The sequence below is a fragment of the Ranitomeya imitator genome, chromosome 2 (genome assembly GCF_032444005.1).
Source record: "Ranitomeya imitator isolate aRanImi1 chromosome 2, aRanImi1.pri, whole genome shotgun sequence".
NCBI classification, from domain to species: Eukaryota; Metazoa; Chordata; class Amphibia; order Anura; family Dendrobatidae; genus Ranitomeya; species Ranitomeya imitator.
In genome coordinates, this window is record NC_091283.1 from 127427678 (window position 1) to 127444396 (window position 16719).

Consider the following 16719-nt stretch of genomic DNA (forward strand, 5'->3'; position numbering starts at 1 on the left):
TTTTGTTTTGAAAACCATCTTCAAATGACAGAGTAATTCTCTATATGTAAAAGATAATGTTCAAATCGCACTGCATATGGATTGCATTCCCATGTCATTAGGATCATTAGATGTCATTAGAATGCGGTTTGCATTCAAACGAGCAACACACTCTTTTAAATCTGCTATCACCTCTGCTAAACAGGCCTATTTCACAACCCTCGTATCTTCCCTATCCTACAACCCCCAAACAGTAATTCAAAACCTATAACTCCCTCCTCCACCCCCACTGCCCCCTTCAACCTCCCTCATCTCTGCTGAGGACTTTGCCACACACTTTAAAAAATAAGATCAACCAAACAAGGCAAGTCTTCATTGTTCAACCACCACAACCCCTTTGTATACCAGACCAATGCCCAAACCCCATAACTTCCCTATCCAACATCACTGAAGGGGGGCTTAATTGTCTCCTCTCCAAATCGCACCTCACCACCTCTGCGCTCGACCCCATCCCATCCCACCTCCTCCCCAACCTCACCACCACTCTAATCCCAACCCTAACCCACCTCTTCAACCTATCACTAACTTCTGGCATCTTCCCTTCTGCTTTCAAACATGCCACAATCACGCCTATCATTAAAAAGCCAACCCTTGATCCAACAGCTATGTCCAGCTATCGCCCAATATCACTGCTCCCATTCGTTTCCAAACACCTGGAGCAGCACGTCCACGCTGAACTTTCCTCCCACCTCTCATCTAACTTGCTCTTTGACAATCTACAATCTGGTTTCCGCCCCATCACTCAACTGAGACAGCCCTGACCAAAGTTACTAACGACCTACTTACAGCCAAAGGGTAGCAGACAATACTCTGTACTCCTCCTTCTAGACCTGTCCTCTGCTTCGACACAGTCGACCACTGCCTACTACTACAGATCCTCTCCTCCTTTGGCATCAAAGACCTCCTGGATCTCCTCATACCTTTCCAACCGCACATTCAGCGTGTCCCACACTACCTCCTCATGCCACCCTCTCTCTGTTGGAGTCCCCCAAGGCTCTATTCTAGGACCCTTACTCTTCTCAATCTATACGTTTGGCCTGGGACAACTCATAAAGTCTCATGGATTCCTGTACCACCTTTATGCTGATGACACTCAGATCTACCTTTCTGGCCCAGATGTCACCTCCCTGCTGTCCAGAATCCTGGAGTGTCAATCAGCCATATCCTCCTTCTTCTCCTCTCGCTTCCTCAAACTCAATGTGGACAAATCTGAACTCATCATCTTTCCTCCATCTCATAGATCTTCCTTACCTGACCTATCTATTGCAGTAATCTATCGCAGCAAAGGACATCATGCTTTCTCCCGTACCGGAAGTCCGCTGCCTCGGGAGTAACCCTTGACTCCGCCCTGTCCTTCAAACCGCACATCCAAGCTCTTTCCACCTCCTGTCGCCTCCAGCTCAAAAATATCTCCAGAATCCGTTCTTTCCTCAACCGTCAATCTACTAATATTATTGTGCATGCCCTCATCTCCCGCCTTGACTACTGCAACATCCTTTTCTGTGGCCTCCCTGCTAACACCCTTGCACCTCTCCAGTCCATCCTTAACTCTGCTGCCCGACTAATTCCCCTCTCTCCTCGCTACTCCTCCACTTCCCCCTCTGCAAATCTCTTCACTGGCTCCCATTCCCCCAGCGTATCTAGTTCAAATTACTAATACTGACCTACAAAGCCATCCATAACCTGTCTCCTCCATATATCTCTGAACTAATCTCCCGATATCTTCCATCACGTAATCTCAGGTCCTCCCAAGACCTCCTTCTCTCCTCCACACTTATTTGCTCCTCACCCAACCGCCTCCAAGACTTCTCCCGAATATCCCCCATCCTCTGGAATTCTTTACCCCAACAGGTCCGACTATCAACCACATTCGGATCCTTCCGACGGAACATGAAAACCCACCTCTTCAGGAAAGCCTACAGCCTTCACTGACCCTGCTGCCCCCTCACCACTACGGAAGCTACCACATCAACACCGGAGCTCCTGCAACCCTCAACCCATTGTCTCCTTCCCCACCATTCTGTAGAATGTAAGCCCCCAAGGGCAGGGTCCTTGTCCCTCTGTATCAGTCTGTAATTGTTAGTTTGCTTACTGTAAGTGTTATCTGTAATTTGTATGTACCTACTCATGTACAGCACCATGGAATCGCATTGTACTCACATGAAAATCACATGCCACTTGCCTGACACTCGTCTGACTCTTTTCGGGATCAACAACGGACTGATTTTGAAATCACTAGTGTGACTCCGACCTCATTCTGAGGCAGCGGATTTCTGAGAAGGGAAAGTGATGCACAAGTTTTATAAGTGATTGTGCAATTTTCTGTCATACTGGAAAGAAGCCATATTAAGGCAGGGAAACCGATTAAGACACAATTTACATCGGAACAGTTTACACTTGTGTCTCCGAGTGATTAGTCCTTCCATTTTACCAGTTCTGTTAAGTTTTCATATTTGTTCATTATGTTTCCATTTTCAGAATCCCCATCTCGCAACAATGACGAAGAGACTGGATCAACACCTGGGTAATTTCTCTAAAACCGCTGTGCTTTTTTACATTACACACTAAATCCACTTGCCTTACCAGAATACTGGGGGCATAAAACCAGTTCGAACTGCACACAGGAATTTTGACTCTGGAAATTAGGATTTCCCTGCTTTCGTATTACCTGAAATATTGGGGAATTGCAATGTGTCTCATTTCTTATTATGCACCCAAATCCACAAGTTTTGTTGTAATTCCAGTTCCAGATGGCCATAACATACTCATTTTAAGGCGGATCTATAGCCAGATTTAACAATAAAAAGGGAATATAATATGAAATATTATAATCTGATGATGCTGGTCTATTTACTTTGAAAGTCCATGTAAGAATAGCTGCATAATCCTGATATTAAATTGATGATTTTGAGTCCAGCTATAGAATGAAATGGTTAATGAGTCCAAGTTTGCTCAATCTCTGCTCCTAAGGGGGAAAACTTGTAAATGTTAATTAGATTTTTATTCTTTTGATTAAATTTTTTTTTGTAAATGTTAATGTGTGAATCCTCCTTCGTGCAATCTTTTTCCAATCTAAAAATAAATTGGACATTAAATACATGGTCTCACCACATTCGTAATTCTGATCTATTAAAAAATAAAATTAGTTATTTTATAGGATAAACACTGAAAAGTGGAAAAAAAAATGAAAGCACCTAAATTGTCATTTTTCTGTCGGTCATCTTGCATAAAAAAATGGAATAAACTGCAATGAAAATGTTACAAGCACCCCAAAATGCAAAGAAAAAAATAAACCCTCATGCAACCCCAACTCTAAAGGAATTAAAGTTACATGTCTCCAGAGAATGGCCACAAATATATATATATATGTACATGTTTGGTATCTTCTTAATTGTACGGACACAAAGAGTTATGTTGACTGGTAATTTTTAACCCACAATAAACATTGTAATACTAAATCAACAAAAAATGGCAGATATGCAATTTTTTTCACCATACTTTGTTTTTAAGTGTATTGCATGGTAAAATGAATGGTGTTTTTCAAAACTCCTCTTCCATAAAAAGAATTCTTGTAGGACTATGTTGACTGTAAAATGAAAGAGTGATGACTTTTGGGAGATAGGGAGAAAAAAATAAAAGCATAAATACAAAAATTAATTGTTATGAAGAGATTAAAGGAGCCTGCTTTTGTTTTTTTCAGCTAGGGCCTCTTTTGCTCCTATACCTGCTCCATGTGGCATGTCATTTACGCTTCTATAACTACTGAGACTTTTAGTTCATTTCTGGATTCTAGGACTTCAAACCTAATTTTCATAATTATTTAGATTTTTGTATCTGTAGCCATACCAAGTCATGTGATACATTGCAAGACATCTCTAGTGGGAACATGGAGCCCAAGGAGGATTTACTGCAGGTAAGGACTTGTGCATATGACTGTGTTTTTGGTCCAAGAGCGATCCGACAAAACATCAGATCGCACTAGGACCAATGTAATTCTATGGGGCCATGTAAATGTCCATTTTGTTTTTTGTTTTTGTTTTTTTGACTGAGCTGAGTTTGATCCTATATTTGGAGCACACATGGGCATACAAGTCAATGAGTCCGAGGAAAACATTGGACAATTTTCACAGAATTACAGAATGGAGAAGACTGAGAATTTTTTTTTTCCCATCATCTTATCAGAACACATCGGATCACGCTCTGATCTGCATAATCCTCCTGATTCCGTAAGATGAGAGGATGTACGCTGATGCGCACCTTCTCTAATTCTGATCGGTCTGGCTCTCTGAGCAAAACAAACGCTGCCAAATATTCTAAATACTAGATAATTGTCATTTATTCCTTTTTCTTTTGTTTTCCAATTGATTTATACAATTATTTTTCCAACACTTCTCTCGGTCATAACTCAGTAAAAAAACAAACAAACAAAAAAATAAAACCCAAACAACCCTCAGTACTCATAAGACACATCTGGAATCCTAATGCTGTATGTTTATTTTTCTCAGACTTAGTCACTTACATGGGTGATTTCATGAACAGCACAGATAGAACACGGCCATCTGACACTTTACATGGAAACATTGATGCGCTGGGGAGATTTGTCCAGTATCTTTTAAAAAGCTAAATAGTTGATATAATCTCCCCACATCATCAAAGTGACAGGCTACCTGGCTTGTGAAAGCAAATTATGCAGGTATGCCACTCCTTTTTGATTGAGAGTTGTTATTGTACAGAGTGAATACCTGACAAAGTTAGTTAGGTCAAAGAAACACAAAAACAGTTTTCTCATTTTACATTTTAATTTAGCTCTCGCAGAACTGTACTGATGAAGATGACAGCGACACGGATAGTGATGATGTCAGGGTTACGATTGGCGACATACGAACAGGAGCTCCATCCTGCCTGTATGTATGTACTTATGTTTTCCAGTAGGTCAAAGAGTAGAGACCTGTTTTCCATTACAATAGTAATTTAGTAATTATTTTTATTCCATTGGTCGTGCTATGATATGTGAACAATTGCTGCTGCAAAAGATCATTTTTATCAGCATTAAAGTTGGGCAAAACATTTCTCAGGACTCTGGTCCAGCAGCCACATTCCTACTACCTGCCGTCATCTTGGGTACCTCTTCTAATTAGTAGGCCCCCCACATGACGTAATGGGTATGTAACATCATCAAGGTCTACTAATCAGGAGAGGCAGCCAATATGTCAGCAGTTAGTTGGGAGTACACAATTCTGTGAACCTGGCTGCCATGGAAAACCCATGTGTCTGCTGCACAAGGATCCTGCAAATAATTTTGCTCAATTATAGCAGTTAGACTATAGTCATGTTGCATTCAGACTTGCTGTTTCATCACCTGGAAAAGCGCTCAATGTATGCACCAAACATATCCATAGGCCTCCTCATGACACAGGTAAGAGTGTCCAATTGGACTCTGTTGTGCTTGTGAACTTTTATTTTTTATGTACTATGGGTGACTTACATTTGGGTCAAAAAGTTTTGCGATTGCCACAAATTTTGGTTTTCACAAAGATTCCTGCTTAACTATTTTAGATCTTTTAGTCAATGTTTCTATCAGTATTGAAGTATAACTATGAGCATTTCATAAGTTCTGAAACTTTTATTGACGAACATCAAGTTTATATAAAGACTCAGTATTTACAGTGTTGGCCCTTATGTCTCAAGATTTCTATCTTTTCTTCTTGTCAGCTGGATATCCGCTTCAGGGCCAAATCCCAACGATTCTTGTCTAATCGGTGATTGGGGTTTATTACAATTTCTGTTTTTGTTTGTCCATCCACTATTTGAGGATTGACCACAGGTTCTCAATGGGATTGAGATCTGGGGAGTTTCCTGACCATGGGCCCATAACTTCAGTGTTTTGTTCACTGAGTCACTCAGTTATCACTGGGTTATCACATGCTGGAGAAAACAACGTTCATCACCAAATTGCTTCTGGATGGTTGGGAGAAGTTGGTCTTGGAGGATGTTGAGATTCCATTCTTTATTCATGGCAGTGTTGTTAGGCAAAATTTGTGAGTGAAACCAATGCCTTTGTTGGAAAGCCACCCAAAACATGAATGGTCTCAAGGTGCTTTGCTGTTAACATGACACAAGACTCCTGGGAGTTGTGACAACACCACATATAATCTTAATTATGCCAGAGGTCTATTTTCAGTAGCCCAGGAGACCTTATCTGTTCAATTTGTTTTTCTTCAGTGGGTCAAGAACCATAGACTTGTCATATGTATATTAAAATTGACTCTTACACAGGTTATTGTCTGGTATCTTAGGAGGAAAGGGACACAGGGTCATTAAACAAACTATGTCTACTAATATGTTGATTACCCATTTTACAAGGCCATGTAGCTTGTTGACCTGCAAAACCATGAAGGATGAACTATGCAGATTTCTGAAATACTCAGTGAGAGTTAAATTCATCCCACCTCCCCCATGATCTGTGGATGATTACCTGAACCACAGTTGTTGATATAATAAGGGATTTCTAGTCTTCTGCAAAGAGAAAGGAAAACACTCTATTGAACGTCAGCCAGGACGCCTTCAGGATTGTCTCTACAGAACTATAAGAAAAACCATTAGCATAACTATATTCGTGGTGCTCAAGTAGGGTCCCAATCCGTGTGAAGTTAGATATAGACTTGGCACACACTATATGGATGCAGTGGAAAAATGTAATCAAGTGCAGTACATACAGTAGTGTACTGTATAGAATGGTGATTGGGCAATGTGTCCCCTAGTTTAGATAATGCTTGTTAATGGTGATTTTAAAGGATCGACCTCTGTATAGGGTGTGGGGTGAGGACGCGGTATCCACCGCTAGTCTCATACGCGACTAGCGGTGGATACCGCATCTTCACCCCACAGCCTATACAGAGGTTGATCCTTTAAAATCACCATTAACAAGGATTATCTAAACTAGGAGACACATTGCCCCATCACCGTTCTATACAGTACACTACTTTAGTACTTTGATAAAGGTCGCTGTGATTCGAAACATCTACTGTGTGTACTGCACTTGATTAAATGTTTCCACTGCATCCATATAGTGTGTGCCAAGTCTATATCTAACTGTCTCTACAGAACAGCCGCCAAGGCACCATAGATCCATCAAGGGGAACACAGATTTGACATTCTACAGGATGCCAACTTAAGAACCACGGCCTTAGCTGAAAGAATACAAATTTGCTCCATTGACCATCACTGAACCCATGGATACATTTGGGGAAGCCAGGAATGTGACCCTCCAGTCACCTAGCCACATGCCTCAATGGACTATCGGCTTCTTAGGCGGTAATCCCATGCTTCTCTGTGGGTGCTCGCCAAAAGCAGGGTGCCATTGGTGGGGGTAGTTGGCCTTGGAATCCCCGAAGTCACAGCTGCTCTAATCCCGGTGAGTCAGCAAAAGGATGACACTCTGTAATTTTTTAACTTCTTGGGTATTTTGCTGGAACTTTTCTATATTTTATTGTCTGTTTGGTTCATTAAAGTATTGCCACATTGTTTTAACCTCACCCTGTGTTGTCTGAGTAGTATTATGACCATGGAAAAGGAGAGCGGGCATTCAGTATGATGAGCTCTGGTCCATGCAGTCTCGGGCCAGCGGACGAGAGCAACCACTGACCCCCATGTCTCCACAGTAGTGCTCACCTTTTCTTCTGTGGACAATTGTTTTTTCCAGATGTCCTAAGCAGTCTAAAAGGGTCTTCGTCAAAGAAAATACTTTACCCCTGTTTACAGTCTAATCCGTGTACTTCCTGCAAAGTTATTTTCTCTGATGAAGCCTCCTCCAGACTGTTTGAGACATCTGGAAGAACGATTGTCTGGAGAAGGAAAGATGAGCGCTACCATGAGTCCTTTGTCATGCCAACAGTAAACCATCCTAAAACCATTCATTTGTAATGATTTATTTTTACATAAATGAGTGGACTCGCTAGCAATTTTGCCTACGAGCACTTGGAAAAGTAAAGAATTGGTTCTAAACATCTTTCAAAGACCCAGGAGCAATTTGGTGATGAGCAATGCTTTTTCAAGCATGATAAAGACCATATCAAAAAGCAAAAGTGATGCCAAAAATGGCTTGGTGAACTAAACATCGAAAGTTAGGGTCCATGGCCAGGAATAATAATAATCTTTATTTATATAGTGCCAACATATTCCGCAGCGCTTTACAGTTTAACAGTTTCAAACACAACAGTCATAAGTAACAACGTTAACAATACAATAATTAAAGTGAAATAAAACGACCCTGCTCGTGAGCGCTTACAATCTACAATGAGGTGTGGGAGATACAAAGTACAGGTGTGTATTTACAATGATGGTCCAGCCATCTTCAGGGGGTGGGGGATAGATGGAGATAGTGAATGGGCTACACAAACATAACATGACTTTGATTACCGAATGTGATAGGCCGCTCTGAACAAATGTGTTTTGAGCGAGCGTCTAAAACTATGCAAATTGTGGATGGTCCTAATATCTTGGGGTAGAGCATTCCAGAGGATTGGCGCAGCACGGGAGAAGTCTTGGAGTGGGAGGTACGGATTAGTAAAGAGGTTAGTCGAAAGTCATTTGCAGAGCGCAGCAGTCGGCTAGGCCGATAGACCGAAATGAGGGAGGAGATGTATGGGGGTGCCGCACTGTGGAGAGCTTTGTGGGTGAGAACAAGTACTTTGAATTGTATCCTGTAATGAATGGGCAGCCAGTGTAACGACTGGCGAAGAGCGGATGCATCTGAGTAATGACTAGCCAGATGGACGACCCTGGCTGCTGCATTAAGGATAGACTGGAGAGGGGAAAGTCAAATAAGGGGGAGGCCAATTAGTAGAGCATTACAGTAGTCTAAGCGGGAGTGGATCAGGGCGACGGTGAGGGTTTTTTTTTGTTTCCATGGTGAGAAAAGGGCGGATTCTAGAGATGTTCTTTAGGTGTAAGCGGCACGAGTGGGCAAGAGATTATATATGGGAGGTGAAGGAGAGATCGGAGTCGAACATAACACCCAGACAGCGCGCCTGCTGCCGGGGTGTTATTATGGTGCCACCCAAGGAGCGGGAAATGTTAGATTTAGGGAGGTTAGTAGATGGCGGGAGCAGAAGAAGTTCAGTTTTGGAGAGGTTGTGTTTCAGATAGAGAGCGGACATGATGTTGGAGACTGCAGACAGTCAGTGGCGTTCTGTAGTACAGCGGGGGTAAGGTCAGGGGAGGATATGTATAGTTGTGTCATCGGCATAAAGATGGTACTGAAAGCCAAATCTGCTGATGGTCTGTCCAATTGGGGCCATGTAGAAAGAGGAGAGAAGGGGGCCAAGAACTGAGGCCTGAGGTACCCCGACAGTGAGTGGAAGAGGAGATGAAGTGGAGCCAGAGAACAGAACACTGAAGGAGCAGTCAGAAAGATAGGAGGAGAACCAGGAGAGAGCAGTGTCCTTAATGCCAAGTGACTGGAGCCTAGAGAGTAGGAGAGGGTGGTCAACAGTGTCGAAAGCTGCAGAAGGGTCGAGAAGAATGAGCAGAGAGTGATCACCATTACGTTTTGCTGTCAGAACGTCATTGGTCACTTTGAGTGCAGTTTCTGTCGAATGTAGGGGGCGGAAACCGGAATGTAAAGGGTCTAGGAGGGAGTGAGTGAGTGGAGAGGTAACGGGTAAGGCGGGAGTATATCAGTCGCTCCAAGAGTTTTGAGATGAAGGGGAGATTGGAGACTGGTCTGTAGTTGTTTGTGCAGGATGGGTCGAGGGTGGGTTTCTTTAGCAATGGAGTAATGATAGTGTTTGAAGGAGGAGGGGAAAATGCCAGAGGAGAGGGAGAGATTAAAGATTGTAGTTAGGTGAGTTGTGACGACTGGAGAGAGAGACTGGAGGAGATGTGAGGGAATGGGGTCGGTGGTGCATGTAGTTGGACGAGAAGAGGAGAGGAGCCGGGAGACTACTTCTTCTGTGATGGGATCGAATGTGGAGAGTGAGCCAGGGGAAATGCAGGGAGGGATGGGAGTCACTGAACTTGGTGATTGGGAGTGGATTTCCTGACGGATATTGTCTATTTTCTCTATAAAGTGGGAAGCTCCCCAAATCTCAATCCCATGGAAAACTTCTAGACAATCTTCAAAAATGAGTGGACAAACTAAACAGAAATTGAATGAGTTGCCATCACTCAGGATTTGGTTCAGAAGCTGATATCCGGCTACCAGTGAGAGCCTTTTAAAATAAGGGTCAACACTGTAAAATCTGAGACTATGTATAAACTTTATGTATTTGTCAAAAGTTTAAAGACTTATGAAATGATCATAATTGTACTTCAATAAACATAGAAACATCTGACTAGAAAAAAGTTAATACTGAAGCAGTAAACCTTGTGAAAACCAAAATTTGTCATTCTCCACTATTTTCCACGAATGTACTGTATTACACACTATGTATGCTGATAGAGTGCGATATATACTGCATTGTCTTGCCAAATGGACAGCCTGCTTAACTTGTACACCTAATACAGGTAAGGTTACGTTCACATTTGCGTTGTTGGGCGCAGTGTCGGCAACGGATACCAACGCATGCGTCATGCGCCCCTATCTTTAACATGGGGGGCGGATGGACATGCGCCAGTATGCGTTGTATGACGCATGCGTTTTTTGGTGCACCAGACAGGGCACGGACGATGCTACAGGTTGCAGTTTTGATGCGTCACATTTCCGAAGAAAAACGCATGCAACGCACCTGCGTCGTAAATGCGCCAAAAAAACACATTAGTGTCTGAAAAACGCATAGGGCGCAGGTGCCTGCGTTGAGCCGCGTTTTTTGTCGCACGCGCCTTTTGACTTAATGTATTTTTGGGGGGCGTTTTTGATCTTCAATTGTATAGGACAACGCATGCGTTAAAAAACGCTGCATTGTGTATGCGTTTGACATGCGTTGAGCGTTGCATCGACGACGCTGCGTCCAACAACGCAAATGTGAACGTAGCCTAAGAAAGCATGCCCTACTATCTCACATTTGAAGGAATCAAAAATTGTAGTTAAAAGCGCACTCTCCGGCTTTAAAAGCCTCTAGGACATCTTAATCTCATAATTGAAAGCTTCTATTTTAAAAAATGTTCGTATTCCATTGTCTAGAAAGACGCAAAAGGGTCAGATAATTGCTGTTCATTTCCTTTTTTCACTTAGTCATTGGATATATAGACTGGATACTTAGATGTGAATCCAGCCTTACAAAACTGGGATGCTTGTCCTGCTGTAGATGACTATGGGATCCTTGTCAATGAATTTGTCAGAAGTCCCTTTTAAAGGAGACTTCACAGATACTTCTGCTTCTTTCCCATTGATATACTGAGGTCACTTTCACCATACACGCAATGTTGCCTTATTTTGAAAGGTTGCAATCTATCATCATGTATTAAATAAAGATAGCTGAAATATATAGCCACATGTATTTGTCAACATTTATAAAATGTTCAAGTTCTGTAATTTTATTTGCATATCTTTAGTAACTTTTTTTCCCCATAGGGGACCCACGACAAACCAAAATACGAAAGGGGGTAGAAGCTATGGCGTAGCTGGTAAATGTTTTTTCTACCAATCAATAAATCACATAACCTATATAATATGCAAATTGCCTGTTCAGAGGGGAAGAGGTCTTGAACTCTATAGCGCCACCTGTTGGATGCAGCGATCCTACAAGTCACTAGACCCTTCAATGAGCCTTGCAATATGACTTAGGATAATGGCCAAATCAGAATCTCAATTTGCAGACACGGTGTTTCGAGGTATTGCCCCTCATCAGTGCAAAGTATGAGAACTGATTGGGCTAGGTGAGAGTCTCTGGACTATGGTCTAAGGGGTCAGGTTTCTCTTTGTGGAGAGTGACATACTGGCCCTTGCAAGCCTTAAAACCTAAAGAACTCATATGGCAATTCATTCTTGAGAATTGAATTTATGAGAACTGTAAATAGTCACATACAGTTGGGTCCTCAAGTTTTTGGATGCTTTCTTTTCATGTGCACTTCAGTCATCTCTTGAATGATTTCTTCTAAATCCAGTGGACTAAGGCAAAGAGGCTAGTCTATGAAAATGGCGTCACTTTCCGCATATCAATGGATCCAAATGTTCCGTACTTGGGATAGACGACTAATGTAGCTTTATATATTGTTATTCTTTAAGATTTTCAGTAGTCGTGGAATAGAAAAATCTGCAGAGGAGAATGACCTAATTAAAAGGTTCAGAGTGATGGCCCACTTATGCTTACTAATCTTTAGTCATGCTTTTTTTTTTTTTTAAATTACACAGTTGTTGTTTTGCACACTTACACAAACAATGGTTGATCAAAAATCATTATTACCTTCTGTTTAAAATCAAACCATTCAATAATTTGTTTTGCCATACTGATCTAGGCAGATTGAAGGTGAGATCCACAGGACAATTGCTAAACTAAGCAAAGAAAAAAAATGTTGAGTTCTAAACAAAAAAAAAAAAAAGCTGTATATAGAAAGTTCAACCATTATCCTTTTCATTTCAGGTAAGCTGGCACCGAAAGGGATAGATTTTTCAGCTCCAGGATGCATTAATGGCCTTCCTGTCCTAGAAGTGGATCTGGATTCTTTTGAAGAAAAGCCATGGAGAAAACCAGGTATAACATATAGTATTTTTCACTTCATTCACATCTGTGGTAGTTATTTGTGTTGGTTTATTATAGGAACAGGAAGATGAAAATAAACTGAACCTGAAACTACGCAACAAAACCAATGGTGCCCAACAAACTGCACTGCCTGAAATGGGGTCTCTGGGTGGTCGTCATTTTTATGGGACACATAATCTGTGATTAAGTCTCCAGCACAAATGTTACCGTTTCTTTACTGATAATAACTGTGAGGCATTTATCACATCTGTAATGCTCCTTAGTGACAACTCTTACCCTGACCTACTGTCCTCTTCACACTTAATTGATCATATGAATCAATTCCTGAAAGGAATAATGTTCAAAGTTTCAGGTGTGAACTTCAGCTAATACAGCAGTGCTATAAATTGCCAACTAGATTTAGGACCCTTTTAAAGGGACTCTGTCACCACAGACTGATTGATCAAACAAAGCCTTGGTGCTTCATGGCAGGGCCAATCATTTATATATACCTTCCCACCTGCTTGTTTTCTCTCAATCTCTTCTTCTTTGACAGCTCTACCTTCATAGAGCCACAGAAAGGAGGAGATAGATGGAAACCAAAGGTATAATACAGTGGCATCCAAAAGTTTGGGCACCCCTGGTCAAAATTGCTCTTTATTGCAAACAGTTAAGGAGGTTGAGGATGAACTTCTCTTCAAAGGTATGTGCGTGAGTGTGTGTGTATGTATGTATGTATGTATATATATATATATATATATATATATATATATATATATATACATACATACATACATACATACATACATACATACATACATACATACATACATACATACATACATACAACTCATTATTTTTCATTTTAAAAATTACATAAGGGAAAATGGGTGAAAGTGATGCGAAGATCTATGCACCCTTGGAGATCTGTGTGTCAATGTAACCTTTCAGACCTTAATTGGCCTGTTAGGGTTATGGCTTGTTCACTATCATCATTAGGAAAGGCCAAGTGATGCAAATTTCCAAGCTTTATAAAAACCCAGCCTTCTCTAACCTTGTGGCAAAAAAAGAAGCAACCATGGGTTCTTCTAAGCAGCTGCCTAGAACTCTGAAAATGGTGGAGGCCTACAAAGCAGGAGAAGGCTGAGCAGATAGAAAAGCTTTTTCAAGTTGCCCTTTCCTCAGTTTGAAATGTAATTAAGAAATATCAGTTAACCGGGCCAGTGGAGGTCAAGATATAAGATCTGAAGACCAAATAAATAAATTTCACTCAGAGCTGCTCATGGGATTGCCTGAGAGGCAAATTAGAACCCCTGCTTGACTGCAAAAGAGCGTTGGAAAGATTTAGCAGACAGTGTTGTTGTACATTGTTCTACTGTTCAGAGACCCCTGCACAAATATGGCCTTCATGGAAGAGTCAGCAGAAGAAAACCTCTCCTTCTTCCTCGCCATAAAATTCAGCATCAGCAGTAAGTAAAAGAACATTTAAACAAGCCTGATGCATTTTGGAAACGAGTCCTGTGGACTGACGAGGTTAACCCCTTAAGCCCCGGGGGTGGTTTGCACGTTAATGACCGGGCCAATTTTTACAATTCTGACCACTGTCCCTTTATGAGGTTATAACTCTGGAACGCTTCAACGGATCTTGGCGATTCTGACATTGTTTTCTCGTGACATATTGTACTTCATGATAGTGCTAAAATTTCTTTGATATTACCTGCGTTTATTTGTGAAAAAAATGGAAATTTGGCGAAAATTTAGAAAATTTCGCAATTTTCCAACTTTAAATTTTTATGCCCTTAAATCACAGAGATATGTCACGCAAAAAACTTAATAATTAACATTTCCCACATGTCTACTTTACATCAGCACAATTTTGGAAATAAATTTTTTTTTTTGTTAGGGAGTTATAAGGGTTAAAAGTTGACCAGCAATTTCTCATTTTTACAACAAAATTTACAAAACCATTTTTTTTAGGGACCACCTCACATTTGAAGTCACATTTAGGGGTCTATATAGCAAAAAATACCCAAAAGTGACACCATTCTAAAAACTGCACCCCTCAAGCTGATCAAAACCACATTCAAGAAGTTTATTAACCCTTCTGGTGCTTCATGAGAGCTAAAGCAATGTTGAAAGAAAAAATGAAAATGTAACTTTTTAGTCATGAAAACGATCTTTTAGCAACAATTTTTTTATTTTCCCAAAGGTAACAGGAGAAATTGGACTGCAAAAGTTGTTGTCCAATTTGTCCTGAGTACGCTGATACCCCATATGTGGGGGGAACCACTGTTTGGGCGCATGGCAGGGCTCAGAAGGGAAGGAGCGCCATTTGACTTTTTCAAGCTAAAATTAGCTGGAATTGAGATCGGACTCCATGTCGCGTTTGGTGAGCCCCTGATGTGCCTAAACAGTGGAAACCCCCCACAAGTGACCCCATTTTGGAAACTAGACCCCCTAAGGAACTTATCTAGATGTGTGGTGAGCACTTTTATCCCCCAAGTGCTTCACAGAAGTTTATACCGCCCGTGCGTAAAAATAAAAAAACGTATTTTTTCCACAAACATGATCGTTTAGTCCCCAATTTTTTATTTTCGCAAGGGTAACTGAAGAAATTGGACCATAAAAGTTGTAGTCCAATTTGTCCTGAGTAAGACAATACCCCATATGTGGGGGGGAACCACTGTTTGGGCGCATGGCAGGGCTCAGAAGGGAAGGAGCACCATAAGACTTTTTCAAGCTAAAATTAGCTGGAATTGAGATCGGACGCCACGTCACGTTTGGTGACCCCTGATGTGCCTAAACAGTGGAAACCCCCCACAAGTGACCCCATTTTGGAAACTAGACCCCCTAAGGAACTTATCTAGATGTGTGGTGAGCACTTTTATCCCCCAAGTGCTTCACAGAAGTTTATACCGCCCGGGCGTGAAAATAAAAAATCCTATTTTTTGCCCACAAAAATGATCTTTTAGTCCCCAATTTTTTAATTTCCCAAGGGTAACAGGAGAAATTGGACCACAAAAGTTGTTGTCCAATTTGTCCTGAGTAGGCTGGTACCCCATATGTGGGAAAAAACTGTTTGGGCACACGTTGGGGCTCGAAAGGGAAGTACTGACGTTTTTGAATGCAGACTTTGATGGAATCGTCTGCGGGCGTCATGTTCCGTTTGCAGAGCCCCTGATGTGCCTAAACAGGAAAAAAACCCACAAGTGACAACATTTTGGAAAGTAGACCCCCAGAGAACCTACGTAGATGTGCCAACTTTGGAATTATTCTATTTCCTGGAAAGTAAATTAGTAGTGCATGGAGGTGTGGTACAATTTAAAGCAATCCTTCATACACAGGCCAGGTTTGTCGGGGCAGGTGTCGCATTGATAGGTGGTGTCCCTTCGAATTCCTCTTTTGTAGCACACTCGGCACCTTTTTTGCGGCTTACCTTTTTTTTTCTGTTGGCGGGACCACCCCAGGAAAATGCTGGCCTGGTACGATACGTGCACCTTCAGTTCCAGAAGTACTGGGGCCCGCTCCTTCCCTCGTGCCAAACATCAGGGCCTTAACCACTACCTCTTGGAAATGAAGGTACGACGTATCGGTGTTGCGTGCATATCGTGACAGCAGGAAAGCGTTGAGCATTGCCATTTGTACGATGTGCACGGACAGCTTTTTGTACCACACCCTGGCCTTTCTCAAAGCACTGTACGGTTGGAGGAGTTGATCGGAGAGATCAACGCCCCCCATGTTTTTGTTGTACCCAAGTACACAGTCCGGTTTGAAGACCTGTGCAGAGGTACCCCGAACAATGCTGAGGGCGCTGCCATCACCGTGTATGGTGGTCAAAAGAAGGACATCCCGTTTGTCCTTGTACTTGACAACCAGCAGGTGGTCGCTACATTGGGCTTTGCTCTCACCTTTTCTGAGAATCTGCCCAAGTAGCGTCTTTGGGAGGCCTCTCTGATTTTTGCGGACAGTACCGCAGGCTGCGGTACCTCGCGTAAAGAGAGATTTGTAGAGTGGGATGCTGGAATAAAAGTTATCGGTATAGAGGTGATAACCTTTATCC

The 16719-nt window shown here is 41.8% G+C and overlaps 1 protein-coding gene across 1 annotated transcript in view; it reads left to right on the plus strand.

The window, feature by feature from the left end:
* Positions 1–16719, plus strand: part of LOC138662082 (pre-mRNA 3'-end-processing factor FIP1-like) — a 77684-nt gene that overhangs the window by 12858 nt on the left and 48107 nt on the right. The window contains exons 2-6 of the mRNA XM_069747218.1: positions 2518–2563; positions 3880–3952; positions 4846–4943; positions 11552–11604; positions 12561–12671. Of these exons, the coding sequence (XP_069603319.1) occupies positions 2518–2563; positions 3880–3952; positions 4846–4943; positions 11552–11604; positions 12561–12671 (381 nt within the window). The remainder of the gene's footprint in view (positions 1–2517; positions 2564–3879; positions 3953–4845; positions 4944–11551; positions 11605–12560; positions 12672–16719) is intronic.